We start from the raw sequence: 20,369 nt of genomic DNA on the forward strand, positions 1-20,369 counted from the left end.
AATAGGCTGCAAAATTATCTTGATAAGCAAAATTATTTTCAAAAAACACAGTTTGGTTTTCGAAAGGATCATAGAACAACTGATAGCATTTTCATCCTAAAATCTCTAATAAATAAATATATCAATAAAGCAGGTAAAACTCCATATTTGTTTGCCTGTTTTGTTGACTTACGTAAAGCTTTTGATAGTGTTTGACGCGATGGGATGCTTTATAAACTGGTGAAAGCAGGTATTACTGGGAAATTCTTCCAACTAACAAGGTCAATGTACTGTAATACCAGTTATGCTATCAAAACAAATAATGGTTACACTAAACCATTTGTAACAGCTAGTGGGGTTAAACAGGGGGGTAATTTAAGCCCACTTCTTTTTAACATATTTATAAATGACTTGTCTGATAATATATATTCAAATCTTGTTAGTTTGGAAAATACATGTTTCAACTCTCTGCTTTTTGCAGACGATATTGTAATATTATCAGATTCAGAGACAGGACTCCAAAATAGTATTAACAAATTAAACAGTTATTGTGAAAAGTGGAAATTACAGGTAAATATCAATAAAACTAAAATCATAATATTTAATAATAAAAAGGGTAGAATCATGGGTCATAATTTTAATTTTTATTTAGGTAATAGGCAAATACAGATAGTTTCCACTTATACATACCTAGGAATTATCTTTCATAGCAGTGGAAACTTTAAACTAGCAATAGATAACTTAGTGATGAAAGCACAGCAAGCCCTAGGTGCACTAAGACAGACACTAAACTTGCACAATTATACCATTTCACCAAAGAATGCCATACAACTATTCAGAAGTACAGTTCTGCCAATCATATTGTATGGATCAGAAGTATGGGCAGCTTTTAACTTTAAATTATTTAAATCAAAAAATTGTAACATTATTGCAAATGATTCATTTATTCAAAAATTATACAATGACAAATTACAATTTGAACAACTGCACATCAAATTTTGCAAGCAAACACTCGGTGTACATAAAAGGTCCAGTAACATTGCTTCTAGAGCAGAGCTTGGAAGCTACCCAATCATCACTGATATATGTACACAAATGCTAAAATACCAAAGAAGAATATTAAATTCAGAATGCAGCCCATTGGTTCAATGTGCATTCAAGTCAGAAAGCAAACTAAATGGCAACACCTGGACAGCATTTGTGAACAAATTACACGAAATAACAAATGTAAATGATAATGCAGAATTCAATAGTATACAAACAAAAATGAAATTACAGAAAACCTATATTGATAACAAGTGGTTGCTAGCCCTCCAAAAAACAGAAAATAATAAATTATGCATTTACAAGATATTTAAATCAAAATATGAATTTGAGCCATATCTAGAACTTGTAAAAAATATTAGTCATATCACAAGTATAACCAAATTTAGAATCTCTGCTCATACACTGCCAATTGAAAGGTTAAGATACAAAGGCATGCCTTCAGAAGAAAGAATTTGTAATTTGTGTGAAGACAAGGCTATTGGTGATGAAATACATGCATTATTGGTTTGTAAGAACCAAAGGTTAATAACTAGTCGTACACAATTTATTAATACTTTGTCATTGTATAATGATAGTCTACTAACATTATCAGAACAAAACATGTTCAAACAAATTTTAAGTTCAAATGATGGTTTCATTACCAACAGCCTGGGAAAATTCATCAATGATATTTTAACAGAAAACAAAAATTAAACTTTTAATATTTAACATTTTTTTTCTAACATTTATTTTATATTTTTACAGTGTTTGTTTATTTGTTATTTGTTTGTGTGTTTATAAAGTAATGTATATTGGCCATAGATTATGTATTTTCCATGCATTTTTTTGTGTCAAATAAAATATACTATACTATACTATTATTATCATATTCAAAATTCAGGGTACTTACGACAAGTGATCAAATAATTCAATTTCAGGACAGCTTAGAAAGAGTTCATAAAGTCAATGAATTTTTCGAATTTCGAGAACATGTCTGAGGAGTTCATTGTACTGGATTGCGAGCGGGGTCTTGAGTATGTTGCTGGATACTGTTCCATCTGGCGTTGGTGGCGCTCTTGATAGTTGTACTAACCATGTGTTTGAATTACTGTAAAATACTTTATTTTAGCTGGAATTAATTTTCGCTGAAAAGACTTTTTGGGTGTTTTATATGGAATTTATTTTCACTGAAATCTGACCAGTTGAATGTAAAATAAAAGAAAAAACTATATTCGCTGGATTTTATTTTCACTGAACTTCATACCTTCAGCGAAAATAGTGAAAATTAAATCCAAGCGAAAAAAAAGTATTTTACAGTACGTGCGGCATTGGGCAATGACTTTTAAATTTGGGCCACCCAGCTTCACCCAAATTAGTATAGTTACCTATCATTTGTTCAAAAAAACTGTCAACTCTCACAAATACCACGAACCCGAAGAGTTTACTGAAAAAGATATGACGACCTTTCTCTATCATTTTTGGACAAAAAAAAAACACGTCAAATACAAGATTATGTGCGCAAGGTTAGATTTCTAGAACGTACACGACCGCTTAACTCATGTCGCATAATCATGTCGCATGTGAAACGCAGGAGACATTTTAGTTCGCCAATTTCCTATTTACCGATCTTGAACTTTTTGTCAGGAATGCGATACAGACAAAGATTAAACATTAACGATACCTACCGTTGTCAAATCAACCAAGAGGCTGAATCAGGAAGGCTTGTGTATTTCAAACTTCGTAAACAGCATTCATTTCAAGCGCAGACTTTATTTGAGTGTAATAAACATAAGTGAAATGTATTCACGAGCCATAATACTCGTACCTTCTAAAGTTACGACTTTTACTCTTGAAATTGGTGATAAATACTTGCATAAAATACAAACATATACCATTTTTCATGCAACAACAATTCGTATACAGCATTGGATTTATTGGATTTTTACGCGTTTCGACTTCACAGTGAATTATTTTAGCGTAATATTTGAAATAGCGCGCTCGATGCAAGATGTCGGACCACAGGCGGTCGGACGGGAAAATTGGGGTCTGTAAAAATGTTTGTTGGTTCAGCCAGGCAATGTGTGGACCAAAACATCGCCCACTATTTGAAACATCGCCCATGGACGGGGTTTAGGATGGGCGGGGTATCAGCCGAATCCGGTACTAAACAAGCAAATGAACAGTAAGTGGTATATCGCAATAACGATACAATTAAACAACATCAATGAAAGTGACACAATAACAACAACTGCTGAAAACAAAAATTTACAATTACAATTGGAAAAACAATTTAAACCGTACTGGAAAGAAGAATTGAATAATGATCAAGACAGTAATAAATTGAGAACATACAGAAAATTTAAAAATAAATTTGAATTAGAAAACTATTTGATATCACTGAAAAATGTTGAACTAAGACAAACATTATGTAAATTTCAACTAAGCAACCATAATTTTTAAATAGAAACAGGACGACATTCCAAACCAAAAACACCTGTAAAAGACTGAGTATGTGAACTTTGCACAAAAAACCAAATAGAAGACGAACAACATTTCATCATGACTTGTCCATTTTACAATGACCAAAAAAAATTAATATTTGAGAAATGTAAGAAACAAATTAATAATTTTGATAATTTTACAATTAATGAACAATTTGCACTGGCAATGAGTTATAATTTTACCTCAATTCATTAAAACTGCCCTCGACTTAAGACAGCAACACCTCCAAGATTTTTAACCCCTAATGCATTAACGCATTATTATTGTTATTACTTTTTAACAATGGTTTCTTCTACCTTTATTATTGCTGTTAGTGGGATATAATACTATTCATCTTTTTTATTTTGATTATTATTATTATTTTTTTTAATCATTACTTTAGTCTTAATGTTTTGTATTATTAGTCTAGTTTTGTTTAGTGTAAATGTAACCATTTTAATTCCTCCTGGGGAATTTTATGTGTTTAATAAAGTATAAAGTATGTGCAAATGTGCAAGGGGCGTGGGAATGTGATCATTGCTATCAAATGCAATATAATCCAATAAGCTACCAATTCGGCTGTTAAAATCCCCCATAATTACCAGCTCACCCTGCTGGGAGAACCTTGCAATATCTGATATCTTTTTCTAATCTATAAAAGTAATCATGGTTTATATGGTAAACAGAGTTCTCAGGAGGAATGTAGATGCATCCTAAATAGATATCATGTTTTAGAGAGAAAAAATGCTTATCTAATTTGGACCATAAAAAAAATCGCTCGTTTGAGATGCAACTTTGCATAAACTTTTTTTGAGTTTTGTTTTAAATAGCAAGGCAACACCTCCTGAATCTCTCCTACTCCTTTTTGATATTCTTTTTCTATCTGATTTAAGATAACTAAATTTGCTAACATCTAAAACTGAGCTACTGCTATTGCTACCTATCCAGGTTTCTTGTAAACAAAAGAGATATCAAAACTATCTACTATTGATATAAAATCATTCTCATCACATTTGGTGCCTAATCCGTGAATATTCCAGCTACCAATTTTAATGCTAGTCTGGTTTATTTGTTTATCTTCCAGCATAATTTATTTCATCATAAAATCATCATATTGCCTGACATCACGATATCTGGGACTATAAAAAGAATTAGGTTTAGGATTGTCCTGGTATTGATTATAATAATATTCACCACCAGCTGAGACACGTGTTTCAGCATAGTTAATGTGAATTCCATCATCTGCATACAGTTCTTCACATTTTTCAAGTTTCTTGTGTTCTATGTACAGTACTCATTTCGCCCAACCTCTCGCCCGCTTCTGGATTTCGATCGCTTTCTTTCGCTTGCTTTGTTCAATTCGACCGGACAATTTCCGCCTTTTTTTCGATCGCGCACATCCAGAAGTATCCGCTCGCTCGCTCACCTGACAACGCAACCACCCGCATTTACAGTTCATTACCTATTGTTTCATGTACAAGTGTATCATTTTTGTTTTTATGATGTTAAAAGAAGAATAAATACAATCAGAAATTTATAGAACGCCCGTTGAAAAAATACGGTGGATCACACTGCCATATAAAATTGGTAATAATACATAATAATAATAACTTTATTGACATTATTCATTTTGAATAGAACATAGTCAAACACTATTCTAAGAAACAAAACAAAAATAATAACAAAAAAAAAAGAAGAGATGCATGTTGCCCATAATATATATAAACTTTGCTTCATTATCTAACATATTGAAATTATGATTTGAGGTTTGTGCTGATTGAAATAACCTCATTCTTGCTTCTTTGTGTTGTGGACAATCAATCGGAAAGTAAAATTCATCCTTAACTTCATTAGTACCACACCTTTCACACATTCTATCATCCGCTTTTGTTTCTGGTCTTGTATGACGACCTTTCTCTATCATTAAATTATGATCACTAATTCTGAGTTTGCATATATATTTTCTATAAATTGGATTTTTAATTTTTGTCAAGTACTGCTCTGTTTTAAATTCTTTCTTACTGTAAGTTCTTAATTTATTATTTTCCTCAGATTTAGATTTTTCTGAATTAATTGCTTTTCCCCACAAATCTACATAACTGGCTTCTATTTGATCACTTATGTGATGTATGCTTTTCTTGGTTTCTTTCCAATAATTATTAATTTCACTTTCGCCTATTATTTCTTGTATTGATTGTGATTGATCAATAATATTACAGAAAATTGCCTCATTTACTAGTTTGTTTCCATTTTTGTTACATATTTTATACCAATATCTGGCCATCATTTTTTAATGAAAACTGAGATTAGGTATCTGCCCAATTCCCCATGAACTGCTAGATTTGATGCTGACTGGTTAACTTGAAGAAGCATTTTACAAAATTTCAAATTTAATTTTTCTATGTATGTTTTATCTGTATACTTTTCTGAACCCATATTTCACATCCATAAGTTAGTATTGGTCTTATTATATGGTCAAAAATGTTGATCCAAGTTGCTATGTTGATATTTGTTGATGTGCTTATTATTTTTTTGATATAGTTATATTGATATATATATATGCTTTTTTGTATAATTGTTCTTTTGCTAGATCAAACTTTCCACTTGGTTTAAATTCTATTCCTAAATATTTATAATTTTTAACTATATCTAGTTCTTCATTTTCATAACAAACACTATACTTGTGATTTAATAATTTGCCATTTTTATTACAAATCATAATTTTTGCTTCAGATGTGTCTACTTTTAGGTTCCACATACTGCAGTAAAATGCCAACTTATTGAAACAATTTTGTAAACCTGCTTCAGTTTCTGACACAAAGACAAGGTCATCAGCATATAACAGGCTACTAATTGTATTGTTGTTTATTAACTGGTTTACATGACTTATCTAGTTGTCCTGGTAAATCATTTAAGAATAAATTGAAGAGTATTGGGCTGATGTTGCAACCTTGTCTTACACCTCTGAGTGATTTGAAATTTTCCATTGTTTACTTTTATATTGTATCTCACATACGCATACCAGCATACCAGCATACCAGCATACCAGCATACCAGCATACCAGCATACCAGCATACCAGCATACCAGCATACCAGCATACCAGCATACCAGCATACCAGCATACCAGCATACCAGCATACCAGCATACCAGCATACCAGCATACCAGCATACCAGCATACCAGCATACCAGCATACCAGCATACCAGCATACCAGCATACCAGCATACCAGCATACCAGCATACCAGCATACCAGCATACCAGCATACCAGCATACCAGCATACCAGCATACCAGCATACCAGCATACCAGCATACCAGCATACCAGCATACCAGCATACCAGCATACCAGCATACCAGCATACCAGCATACCAGCATACCAGCATACCAGCATACCAACATACCAACATACCAACATACCAACACGTAACTATTACAAAGTATTGGAAGAAGAAGATTGCCCAAATAACAGTGTTACATCCACCAAAAATCAAAGTAATCACATCCCACAGGATATAGTAACCACACCTAATAATCACAATGAGCAGTCTCCTACTACATCGAATTATAGCCAACCATGATACTCCAAGTCGCGCAAAGATGATGTAAGACCACCAAATAAAGGTAGTTATAACACTGTCATTGTTGGGGACTCTATTGTAAAATAAACCCACAAAAATTCTCAACTGCCAGAAAGACATTTAGTAAGGCACTAAATGGGAAAGGTATAGATGATGTCAACAAAAATCCCCAAAACATTGTACTTCATATTGGTTCGAATGACATTGATAACAGGAACTCTCCTACAGTATGCAAGCAGAAATATGAAGACCTCATCCAAACAACCTGTAATGTCTACCCAGGATGCAAGATATTCATTTCCAGTATACTGCCGAGAATTAATGATACCATGTTCAATGCAAACAAAGACAGACTCAACACATCCCTCCAGAATATTGCCAACAGTATCCCAAATGTGTATTACATACATACTGATTTTCTAGACGATATGAAAAGACAAAGGAGAGATGTCTTTGAAGACAACGTACACCTAAACAGTAAAGGCACAGCACTTCTTGTCAGTAATATTAAGAAATGTATTTATTGTGCAGTAGTGTCTGATATGAAAAGAACTGGAAAACAACAAGAAGACAAGGAAGCTAAATTGACAGAGCTTGTACCAAAAAGGGATAATCAGTGTATCGGTAATATAGTTGAAAAAAGACAAAGAAGATATAACAACAATAGAAACAATATCCTAGAAGAACTTTGTACAAACATCCTGAACTTTTTAAATAGAAGAACTAAATATTATAAATCCAGTTGGAAATTACTAGAAAACATGGTTATATGGTCTAATTACGGTACTTGTGCACTATTCAATTACTTATTCTTCCAATGATTAGTTCAGCCACAAGGAGTTGGACAAAATTTATGTATTTTAATAAATTATTAAATAATAAAATGTTATATAACTTTTCTTTTTCCTTTTACCCCCCCCCCCCCGGTCTTTTACCCCCCTTGTTTATACCCCTCTTTCCTTTATCACAATTTTTTGTTACGTGCTAATATTATATGGAAATTTTAACGCGTGATGTAGACACACCCTATTATAGTAAAATATCCCAAGGGTTGAAACGCGCCAGGACTGTGGAATGAGCACAACCGTAAAGCCGGTGGGCATTTAATTTATTCATGAGATGCATTAATAAACAAGAAATGCTGTGCGCGAAATTAAAAATCCGGCGAGTGTAATCTCCGATGTGACGCAACTTCAATGAATCAGTGACTACGCTGCTGTAATGGGGTGCTTGTCGCCCGGTCCTTTGTTTGCGTTTTTGTTGGAACATAAACATGTCAGAAGTATGGATCCAGAAGATGATGCTTGATTATTATTTTTTAACATTAAAATGATTGACATCTTGTATCTGATCGTAAAACGAGTACTTGCCCATATTGAGAAATATTGCTCTGGAACAGCATTAATTAAAACAAAATGGTCACGAGTCGGCCATTTTGAATACATCCATATATCTATAACATGATGTAAATGAATATATAAAATTTGAACATAATCAGTCAAAGCATATCAAAGTAATGGCTCTTGAAGCACATTCATTTGAACATAATGGCCGCCAGTCGGCCTTTTTAAATTGCATCTGAGAAATAAAATGATGTGCATCAAGGTCAAATAATGTCCAACGTATGTAACAAGTTTGAACGAAATCATTCCATAAACGCCAAGATCCAGGTCGTGAAACAAAATGATGTGCATATGTATAATATAATGTATGTGTGAAGTTATATTGTGATGGGTTCAGACATGTCTATGATACAGGTCCGGACGCATGCACACACGGACAAACGAACGCACAAAGGTCAAAACATAAGTCCCCGTTTTCAGACTGCGTCTGAACGGGGACTGACAACAGACTGATGGAGGTTTCCATAAAGGGGTTCTGTAACTTACACATCAAAACTGGAATCAGTAAAAGAAAATGCCCTTAATGTACATTTGTACCTTACTTTAGGACAAAGTTTTAATTTTATCACTCAATGTAAACTATACACAGATGAACAAAAACTCGTGTCTTCTATGTTTTCTTGCATTTAATTCCTCAACTGATATTAAAAGAGAAATTAATACTTATAATGAGAGCAATGGAAACAAACTTGTTATAGGATTAACTACATTCATGCTGCCAATAAGAACAAGAACAGTTTCTCACAGAGTAGATATGTTAATTCATTGTGAAATACATGGCAAGTGTACAATTTCAACATCCATTTTTTGGACATTTCCTGCTGACATTTAAGCTGTTTTCTAACCAAGTCATAATTAGTATGTGTATGGCAAAAAAGGAATGTCAAGCTTTCTATTGTATTGTATTGTATTGTATTGTATTGTATTGTATTGTATTGTATTGTATTGTATTGTATTGTATTGTGATTTTTGATTTACGGGTATGTAAAACGAAATTACATTAACGGATGTAACTGATAACTTTTCCAATGAAAACCTTAGCATCCCGTTGGCAGGCCAGTCACACTGGTTCTCACCACAAGAGGTTACGACACCCCCCCCCCTGCCAAATGCTAAGAACAACTATAACTAATATATACATATTTACATGAAAATTTTTCCACCTATGCGGATCTGTTTGTGCAGGAGTTTTACGACCGTGTGCCTTAACTGACGTCAACCAAACTTGTTATATGGGAAGTTGGCACCCAAGGCTCACAGGTGCTACACCTTGCCCAAGGGTGACCTGGAGGTAGTTGTGGCAATGGGTAACCTCATTCTCCCACGTCCATAGACTCCACAACCGGATGTAGTTTAAAATCTTGCCCAGGACACATATATACATATTTAAATAAACGTAAACGTTGCCTTTAATAGGTAATACCTCACACGTGAGGCTGAGTTGGTGCAAGGCTTTTATGACCATATGCCCTTACTGATGTCAATTAAATTTATTATGTGGGAAGTTGGCACCCAAGGCTGACAGGTACTACACCTTGCCCAAGGGTGACCTGGAGGTAGTTGTGGCAATGGGTAACCTCATTCTCTCAAGTACAAAAACTCCACAACCGGATGCAATTTTAACGTCTTACCCAGGACTATTGTATAGTATTGTATTCTATTCTATTCTATTCTATTAGCATTCCCTAGCAGAATTCACGTTACAAAATCTTGACAAAATAGCAATAAGTGAAACAGTATGCATACCAGAGAGGTCTACTTTATTTCCACTATTCTGTGTATTATCTTGATTGAAAACTTCATCTTCATCATCTTCCTCTAGTTGCTGTAATGGGATGCTTTCTTGCTCTGTACCAAAGGTCTATCAACAAAACAAGTCATTAACATTGAACAGTTCCTGTGGGGTACTGGTAAATAAAACTTAAACCATTCAACTATTTTGTTATAGTTCCAGCAAGTCTCAGAAGTATTGGGGCAGCCAATTTGCACAGTATGACCCCATAAACCTGATTATACATAATATGACCCCATTGGCCCATAAACCTGGTTACACATAATACAACACAGTATGACCCCATTGGCCCATAAACCTGGTTACACATAATACAACACAGTATGACCCCATTGGCCCATAAACCTGGTTACACATAATACAACACAGTATGACCCCATTGGCCCATAAACCTGGTTACACATAATACAACACAGTATGACCCCATTGGCCCATAAACCTGGTTACACATAATACAACACAGTATGACCCCATTGGCCCATAAACCTGGTTACACATAATACAACACAGTATGACCCCATTGGCCCATAAATCTGGTTACACATAATACAACACAGTATGACCCCATTGGCCCATAAACCTGATTACACATAATACAACACAGTATGACCCCATTGGCCCATAAACCTGGTTACACATAATACAACACAGTATGACCCCATTGGCCCATAAACCTGGTTACACATAATACAACACAGTATGACCCCATTGGCCCATAAACCTGATTACACATAATACAACACAGTATGACCCCATTGGCCATAAACCTGATTACACATAATACAACACAGTATGACCCCATTGGCCCATAAACCTGGTTACACATAATACAACACATTATGACCCCATTGGCACATAAATCTGGTTACACATAATACAACACAGTATGACCCCATTGGCCCATAAACCTGGTTACACATAATACAACACAGTATGACCCCATTGGCCCATAAATCTGGTTACACATAATACAACACAGTATGACCCCATTGGCCCATAAACCTGATTACACATTACCTTGCCTTTCTCTGCTTGCACTGCATATGCTCTTTGTAGTAAATCAGTGAAGAAATATAGAAGTAAACTCTAGAATAAAATATAGAAGAAACAATTCTCTGTAAGCAATGATACAACGATACCTATATGCCAATAAATTGTTAACTTTTAAGAAAAATATTACAAAATTTACAAAAACTAAAATATTCATCAAAACAAGTTGTTGAAGTTACTAAGTCCTAGTTGTAAAAATATAACTAAACAAATTAGATTGAGATATCGTGAATGTTCGTACAATGTAGTACATGACATTGTATGCATCAGACCTGTAGGACAATATGCTACCAGAATATGGGTGTATCAATGTCCCATTTCCATAAATGCTATGATTTTAATAATGTAGAGTGAACAAAAAGGTCACTAGCTGGAATTTTTGTTTGATTTGCAAAACATCAAAGTGAAGTGCATCAAGATCCATAATGTAATAATAATAATATCAACCTTTATTGATATCGTATTCCCTCTGGGATCTAGATTAGAATACAATAAGGATATTAAGAAAATTTTTTGTTCTTCTTTTCTTCTGCATATAAATTCGTTGTACAAACAGTTCGTTTATATTATTATTACACATAATATTTTTGTCATTTTTATATCTAAATCATATAGATTACCTTTTAATTTTCGTTATGTTAATAGTAATTTTCCTTTCCTTTACTAGTAAATTGTAAATTTCTACTTGACAGTCTGGGCCATGGACTGGACTAGTCCATAAGGACTATTTCCATGGTACACACCAGAATTACTACTATTGTATTTTGTTTATAAGTTCTGTAATAATGATCATTCTGGTGAAATAAATAAATAGGAACAATAAAATACAACAATAATAATAATAATAATAATAATAATAATAATAATACTGTGAAAATATTATTATATAAATATTTTTGGTGTTATTTTGAGGCAGCTGGTAAATTGCTTTTCATGAAGTTCTCTCTTTCAGTAAAATAGTCACTGATAAGCTTGGCAATTGCTTGTGGACAGTTTCAGAATTTTTGTTATTGAGAAATGCTTTTAGATTACCAGATAAGTTTAAGTTTTCAAACAAAGCATCTCTTTCAGATTTGTACAGGTTACAATTGAAGAGGAAGTGTTCTTCATCTTCAGTTTCATTGGAGTCACAGACAGGGCATGTTCTATTTAAGATATCTATGTTGTGATATCGCCCAACTTCAATCTGAAGTATGTGGGCACTTATCCTCAGTTTAGTCATAAATGATCTGTGGATGGGGTTTTTAATAATTCCAAGGTATTTTTCAAGTGTAAAGTCAGTTTTCAGCTGTCTGTAGGTACAAAGTTTATTTTTGTGATTAGTGCTTTCATTGTCATTATGCATTGTTTTTGTGCAGTGTTTTTCAAACATATTTTTTAGTTTTTTTGTAGCTAATAGGGTAATATTATTATTGATTTTTTCGCAAACATTGCTAATTTCTAAAAGGTTCAAATTTGTTGATGCCTGTGGTCTAATTACTGATGTTTTCTTTGTTCAAATTGGTGCCAAGTTTATAGGCCTCAGAGATGTTTTATTTTCAGCCAGTAGTTAATCATACGTTTAATGCTTGACATGATAAGTGGATTTCTTCCCAGTTCAAGTAATAATAATAATAATCTTTATTGAAACCGTATCCCGAAGTGGGATCGTAGTTGAAAATACAATAAAGTAATACAAAAAGATAGCAAAAAAAAAAAAAATTAAATTATTTGGTGGTTGGTTGGTTGGTTGTGGCATCTGGCATTTTAGGATTTTTTCTTGTCGTAATTTGAAACAAGTGTGGATGAACTTTCCTAGCTCAATGATTGTTTTGTCATTTTTATATTTTAGTATATCTGTAAGTTGTTCGTCATCCATCCCCAAGTTGCTTTTATTGTATTTAATATTCTTGATCATGATTTCTCGTTCCTTATTGTTTAGATTACAATTGAGAAGAAAATGTTTTTCGTTTTCAATTTCCTGTTTGTTACAAACTGGGGGAAATCGGTCCTCCGCTAAAATTTTATTATATCTGCCCCTTTCGATTTGAAGGGTATGAGCACTTATTCTGAGTTTTGTCATAGCAGCTCTATGATTTGGATTTTTGATTGTGGTGAGATATTTTTCATATGCAAATTCTGTTTTAATTTTCCTATAGGTTCGTAACTTGTTTTTATGGTTTTTACCTTTATTGTCATCGTGTAATGTTTCTGTGCTATGTATTTCAAAGTATTGTTCTAGTTTGCGCGTTACTGTTTCAGTGATTTGTTTGTCATCAAGAGATTTATGGTTTTCCCAAATATTTCCCATATTTAAATTTTCTAAAATTTGTTTTATGTCTGTTACCCAGTTGTCTTTTCCTTTTTCATCAAGATGTATTCCAAGATTGTAAGCTTCATGAACTAGCGAATTTGGGTTAGAATTATTTATTTTGATCCAATATTTGATCATATATTTTAAGCTTGTTGCTAGGAGAGGATATCTTCCCAATTCTAGTAGGCTTGCCAAATTACTTACTTTGCTTTTTACTTTTAGAAGGTATTTGCAGAAATGTATTTGTACTTTTTCCATTGGTGTAGACAGATTTTCCATAAGATGCGAGTAAACATGCCAAGTTTGTAGCTTTACAGTTTACTTGTAGTAGGTACTTACACATTTTGTGATGTAATTTTTCCATAGGAAAGGATTGTTTAAACAAGTTTGTTGAGTGCATGTTGATAATATCGCTTGCCCAGATTTCACTACAGTAAAGTAAAATTGGTTTAACCATAGCATCAAACAATTTCAGATGTGTTTTGATTGGGATATTTGGGTCTGCATAGAGTAATTGTTTTAGTTTAAAAAGTGTCTTCATTGCTCTGTGACTAAGGTCTTCTTGAGCTCTGTTCAGTTTACCAGTAGCATTGATTTTAACACCAAGGTAGGTGTATGATGAGACGTTTTTTTAATTTTCGGCTATTAATTTGAAATCTGAACTTACTTAGTATTTTACCTGGCTTGTAAAAAATGATAATTTTTGATTTTGACACATTGATATCTAGTTTCCATTGTTTGCAGTATGTTTCCACTTTGCGTATTGCATTTTGCAGACCATTTTTTGACTGTGATAGGAGGAGGAGGTCATCCGCATACATCAAACATTACAAATGATTGTCTAAAAGTAAAGGAGGTTCATTATTGGATGATTCTATCTGGCATTTGATATCATTAATGAAAAGATTGAAAAGGAGCTCTAGTGGGCTTAAACCATCTCCCTGTCTGATACCCCTTTGAACTGGAAAGCTAGCAGTAAACCACCTTTTAGTTTAACACAGCATTTAACGCATTCTGATAAATAGATTTAATTATGTTGTGAAATTTTCCTGAGATTTTGTGTTTGTGAAGTTTATATAAAAGACCAAGGTGCCAAATGGAATCAAACGCCTTCTTATAGTCGATGAAACATGCAAATAAATATTTTCCTTTTGTAATATCAAGATTGAATGAAATCCATCCATGGTCTTGACCACAATTTGATTTTTGATGATCTTTTGGTTACCAGTATATATCAGGTTTTGATAATTTTTCCTGTCAGCATGCATCTTCCCCTCATTCTACCACTGGGCAAAATCGTTGATATATGATTGTATACGGAGATATACATTTTGTGTATATTCACGGTATACGTTTAGTATACGCAGATATGATTACGTATACAAATCGTGGAATATACGTACATATGCGCTACGTATTTTTATGGTTTCTTTCACACATGCCCGCCTTGGGTGGCACGCAGCATATACGTACGTATTTTACATGCATTCTCGTAGTACAATTAACGTTGTTTTACGAAGTCTGTATATTTACGCATACGTGGAGAATACTGTGCATGTGGAATTGTCCGGTTTTATTTGGGATCGCGGCCGCCAGTATTTATAATAAATAATTACCGGAACTGTCGACTCGCATGGCGTCTTGAATCGATCTAAAAACGTCTCCTGTTTTGCCGAGTACATGTAATTGAGAAATAGCTATGTACAGGTACATTTTAGAAACAGTTGTTACTAATTTCTAAATAAAAAAAAAACATTTCCTGACTGAAGTGTACCATCGCTTTGATATTAACGTGACGTCTTCATTTGTCTCACTATACACTGGTGAATTCGAACACAAGACAGGAAATTGCACAATAGAGTATACGTTGATTAATTGCAATATCATTTGCAAGCCTGAATGAATGCGAACAATACAGGTGTGAATATTTTGGCGAGTGTTAAAATACTTTCCATTTGGGTCGTGTGCGTGTTTCTCGGGGCTGGCTTGTGGTCTCATACACGCAGTGTTCTCCACAAATAAAATTTAAAGAGGGGCGCTAATTTGCATATAATTAGCATATTTAATTTGCATATAATTAGCATACTAATCAAACATTTCAAAGGAAATTCTTAGCACTTTTATATTTACATCAATTAAATACTGTGTACAAGTACTATATTAATGTTCTTGAATTATTTTGATGTTTAAGTTAAACCACTTGATGTGTAAAAAAATATCAACTTTGACAAATGAAGAATATCAATTTTATTCTTTGTAAAAGTGTAATGGAACAAGTTGTGAAATTCTAGCCTTTCATTTATTTCTTTTAAATCTCTTTCAAATATTTCCATTTTCACAGGTTTTATAAATGCACTGAGATATTGTAATAGTTGAAAATCCCAAGTAATAAGAAGAAAAATATTTTCACATAACAAAATTACCATTTAAAAGAAAAAAAGAAAAAATCGAATCCAATGACTGTAAATAAATTAATCATCATGTTGATTGCATCGTGGGTACTGAGGACAAAGGTCAAATCAGATACCGTGACATCCATGTTGTTTCAGCGTTTACCGTACGTTTTGTTTTGGTGATTTATTTGATGATTCTTTTTACTTTTCGCCAATAAAAGGCAAGTAACAAGCAATTGGACCAATAAGTTGTTGCTGGGGCAGAGCTCCAGAAGGAGTACCTACACTTTACGCAATTTTTTTTTTTAAATTATGCTAATTTATTCATGACGTAGCAGTTTCTGTGCTCATAAATATTCATTAATTTGTGGGTCAATACATTTTAAAAGGGGCGATATATTATTTTTGGGGGAAGAGTTAGAAAGGGGGATTAGCAATCCTTAGGGGGTCAATACAAAAGAAGGGACGCATTTGGAGAGCAGCCATGCTCCTCGTGTCTGTTGTTGCATGTGACCTACAGCTGTCAACTGTGTTCGTTCTTCGACGACTTGGACTGGCTTCCATGTGGGGTAGTATTCTTGTGTTCTGTTTTCCTGACTTGAGTTTTTGAATCCGCTGTTTATGATTTTAACGTCTTTGATGTCTTTTGTAGGAGTGTCCAATCCGTGATTCGAACTTGCGATCTTTGAGTTCCCAGCGCACTGTCTTGTCCACTGTACCACGAGTGTCTTCACACATGAGTTAGGATTTAAGTCCTATTTATAGGAGCACTGTCTTCACTAGCATTCAAAAATCTAACTAAACATACTGGATTCGAACCAGCGATCGCTCACATTGCTGACATAGTACAAATCAACTGAGCTATGTGGGTAGTCATGCAAATTAAATAATTTGTTGTCATATTTAGCTTTATTTCCAAATGGTGTTTGCGAGAAAAAGATGGGCAGGCAAGGGAATTGAACCCAGGTCCTCCTGATAACTATGTAGAGAACTGACCCACAAGACCACAATGGATTGACTGGATGTGTTTGCATTTGATAAGACTATATAGTGTGTATATATATAGAAATACAACATATTTCTATTATTGAGTTACAATTGTCCAAAAAATTGCCAATTTTGTGTTTTTACTTGTGTAAACTATATGCATGCCATAACCCGTTAGTGTACATCTTGCCAATTGGGTGTTTGCCATTTGCGTTGCCCATACCTGACCCGACCCTAACCCTAATGCCAAGACACGTTCCTGTTAATAATTCCGTTGCCCATACCTGACCCAACCCTAACCCTAATGCCAAGACACGTTCCTGTTTATAATTGCTCAATAATGATACTCTGTTGTGCACTGTCTGCGGGTAAGTTGCATTGATGTCAACTGATTAAACAAGTCGCGTTTAAGTAATTTCCACTATTAACAAGTGGTTAAATTGTGACAATAAATGTGTGGACAAATATTTGAGATTAATTTTGGTGTAGACAACTCTCGTTTAATTATTTTACACCATTACAAGTTGTTAAATTGAGAGAATAAATGTCTCAACAAATATTTAATACTTAGTTTGATGTAAACAACTCACGTTTGATTAATTCCCACAATTACAGGTTGTTAAATTGAAAGAATAAATGTGCGGACAAATATTTTAGACTTATTTTGGTGTAGACATCTCTCGTTTGATTAATTCCCACAATTACATGTTGTTAAATTGAGAGAATAAATGTGCGGACAAATATTTTAGACTTATTTTGGTGTAGACAGCTCTCGTTTAATTATTTTACACCATTACAAGTTGTTAAATTGAGAGAATTAATGTATGGACAAATATTTTAGACTTATTTTGGTGTAGACAGCTCTCGTTTAATCATTTTACACCATTACAAGTTGTTAAATTGAGAGAATATGTGTGCGGACAAATATTTTAGACTTATTTTGGTGTAGACAGCTCTCGTTTGATTAATTCCCACAATTACAAGTTGTTAAATTGAGAGAATAAATGTGCGCACAAATATTTTAGACTTATTTTGGTGTAGACAGCTCTCGTTTAATTATTTTACACCATTACAAGTTGTTAAATTGAGAGAATAAATGTGCGGACAAATATTTTAGACTTATTTTGGTGTAGACAACTCTCGTTTAATTATTTTACACCATTACAAGTTGTTAAATTGAGAGAATAAATGTATGGACTAATATTTGAGACTTATTTTGGTGTAAACAACTTGCGTTTGATTAATTCCCACAATTACAAGTTGTTAAATTGAGAGACTAAATGTGTGGACAAATATTTTAGACTTATTTTGGTGTAGACAACTCTCATTTAATAATTTTACACCATTACAAGTTGTTAAATTGAGAGAATAAATGTATGGACAAGTATTTGAAACTTATTTTGGTGTAGACAACTCTCATTTGATTAATTCCAACAATTACAAGTTCTTAAATTGACAGAATGAATGTATGGACAAATATTGACCATTATATTTGTGAGTAAATACCTGTTGTTTAATTAATTTCCACCTCTACAAGGTTGAGAGAATAAATGTGTCGACAAATATTTGATAATTATTTAGGTGTAAGAACTCGTGTTTGACCAACTTCCACCATTGCAAGTTGTTAAAATAATGAAATAAATATACTGGTATCATTGGATATTTGATTCAATTGTGAAACTTTCTAACAAAATGTTAACTGCTGGCTTCGAACCCTCAATCAACAATTCCGCAGACACAGTATAAATTCAACAACACCACAGAAGATATTCGTCTGTTGCCTGAATTGTTTTCGTAATATAGGGAACGCCATTGACACTTTAACAAAACTTACCTTGACTTGGGTCTTGTTTATCTCTTGTCACAATCTGGAAACTGTTGAACAAATTGCGCGTCGTCCAGTTTAAGACGTTAGTTATTTTATTATTTATTCATTCAGTTTTGTATGGTGGAGTTTTGTGAGGTTTATTATTTTTTTGCGACGTTCTTTGTTTACTTGTTTACGGTTTTAGAGATTTCAGTTCATTTGATTTACGTTTTTACGGTAGCTCTGAGCGGGACTCGAACCCACTGTCTTTTCAAGCTAATTTTGTTTTATTTTGATGGCACGCTTGTGTACCACGCCAAGACGTTGGTCGTTAAGTGGTGTTCATTTTTCTAACTACTCCAGTGTTCCGATGAGTTGAACGGAAAAGCCAAAACGATTGTTGGTTTCTGATTGCTTCGGTTCTGGTGAGTGTGTATCTAGTGTGATTCGAACCCATCTCGTTTGTATTGGGCGTTTTTTTATTTCCCATGTTGGCTACGCCGTAATATGCAACCACTTCCCCGTTTTATTGTGATTTTGAGTGTTTAATGATGTCTTCCTCACCCGTCACGCCATGACCCAGTTTCAACCACACGGCCATTTTGCAACACAGTTCGTGACCCTCGGCGTCACCCGACTGACTATATGAGCATTCTGTTCAACTGTTAAGCTAGGATTTATTACCATTATTATCATTATATTGTCACGTGATTTGTTTTACCTTATGTGTAATGTCTTAAGTATCTTTATTGTAATTTGTATATACCAATTCGTATATACCGAGGAAACGACCCCGATTGAAGGTCATGTATTTTATGACGTCACCAATTCGTGTGTAGGTACTGCTTCTAGATCTGTGCCGTTGCTGGTTCTCCTGTTCTTAAGTATCTTAGCTAATTCAGGAATGATGAGAAAACTTGTTTTGACTATCCCATTGCGTGATTAACGCAATGCTTGTGACAATCACTTCACGCATCCATTCATTGTTTTTTGTTTATTTATTCAGCCAGTTTTTCCCCAGACATCAAATCCATTGTCCTAGTTGTCACCTATGCCACTATCTGTCTCTTAGTTCTTTGTTTTATCGCCTGTCAATTAATAAGAGGTCTCTCAATAACGTCGTCGGGACATCTTCCGGGACTGTGAAACAGCCTGTCACCGAAAACAAAGGAGGGTGCTGAAGATAAAATTGAAGAGGGGCGCAAATAAATTAAAGAGGAGCGCTTCGCCCCTCTTAAACTCCTCGTGGAGAACACTGAATACTCAACTAACAATACAATGTATTTGATCGGGACGGGAAATGTGAATGCACGACTACCTATGCAGGGCGCACGACTTCCTATGCAGGGCGCTGCGCCCTGCTAAAACCCCTCGTGGAGAACACTGATGTCACGTGAATGTTGGCCGATCGGCATTTTGGTAAGAATAGCCACAAAGTCCATACCAAGAAAGTGAAATGAATTCTCACTGAGACACATGTAACAAAATTGGTCGAATTTGCCGTCATCGCCATTTCTAGGGATCATTTGATTACGGAGTTTCATTTCTATTCCATTTACCATCGTACGCTGCGTT

At 34.1% G+C, this 20,369-nt stretch overlaps 1 protein-coding gene across 2 annotated transcripts in view; it reads right to left on the bottom strand.

The window, feature by feature from the left end:
- The window catches only part of LOC102806930 (uncharacterized), a 383,414-nt gene that overhangs the window by 339,362 nt on the left and 23,683 nt on the right, over positions 1–20,369 (bottom strand). For both annotated transcript variants that reach the window (XM_085498293.1, XM_085498290.1), the window contains exons 4-5: positions 11,282–11,350; positions 10,219–10,333 (exon numbers count right to left, since the gene is read on the bottom strand). In XM_085498293.1, coding sequence (XP_085354419.1) covers positions 10,219–10,333; positions 11,282–11,350 — 184 coding nt within the window. The remainder of the gene's footprint in view (positions 1–10,218; positions 10,334–11,281; positions 11,351–20,369) is intronic.

Source organism: Saccoglossus kowalevskii, chromosome 1 (genome assembly GCF_978046115.1).
Source record: "Saccoglossus kowalevskii chromosome 1, keSacKowa6.1, whole genome shotgun sequence".
Classification (NCBI taxonomy): domain Eukaryota; kingdom Metazoa; phylum Hemichordata; class Enteropneusta; family Harrimaniidae; genus Saccoglossus; species Saccoglossus kowalevskii.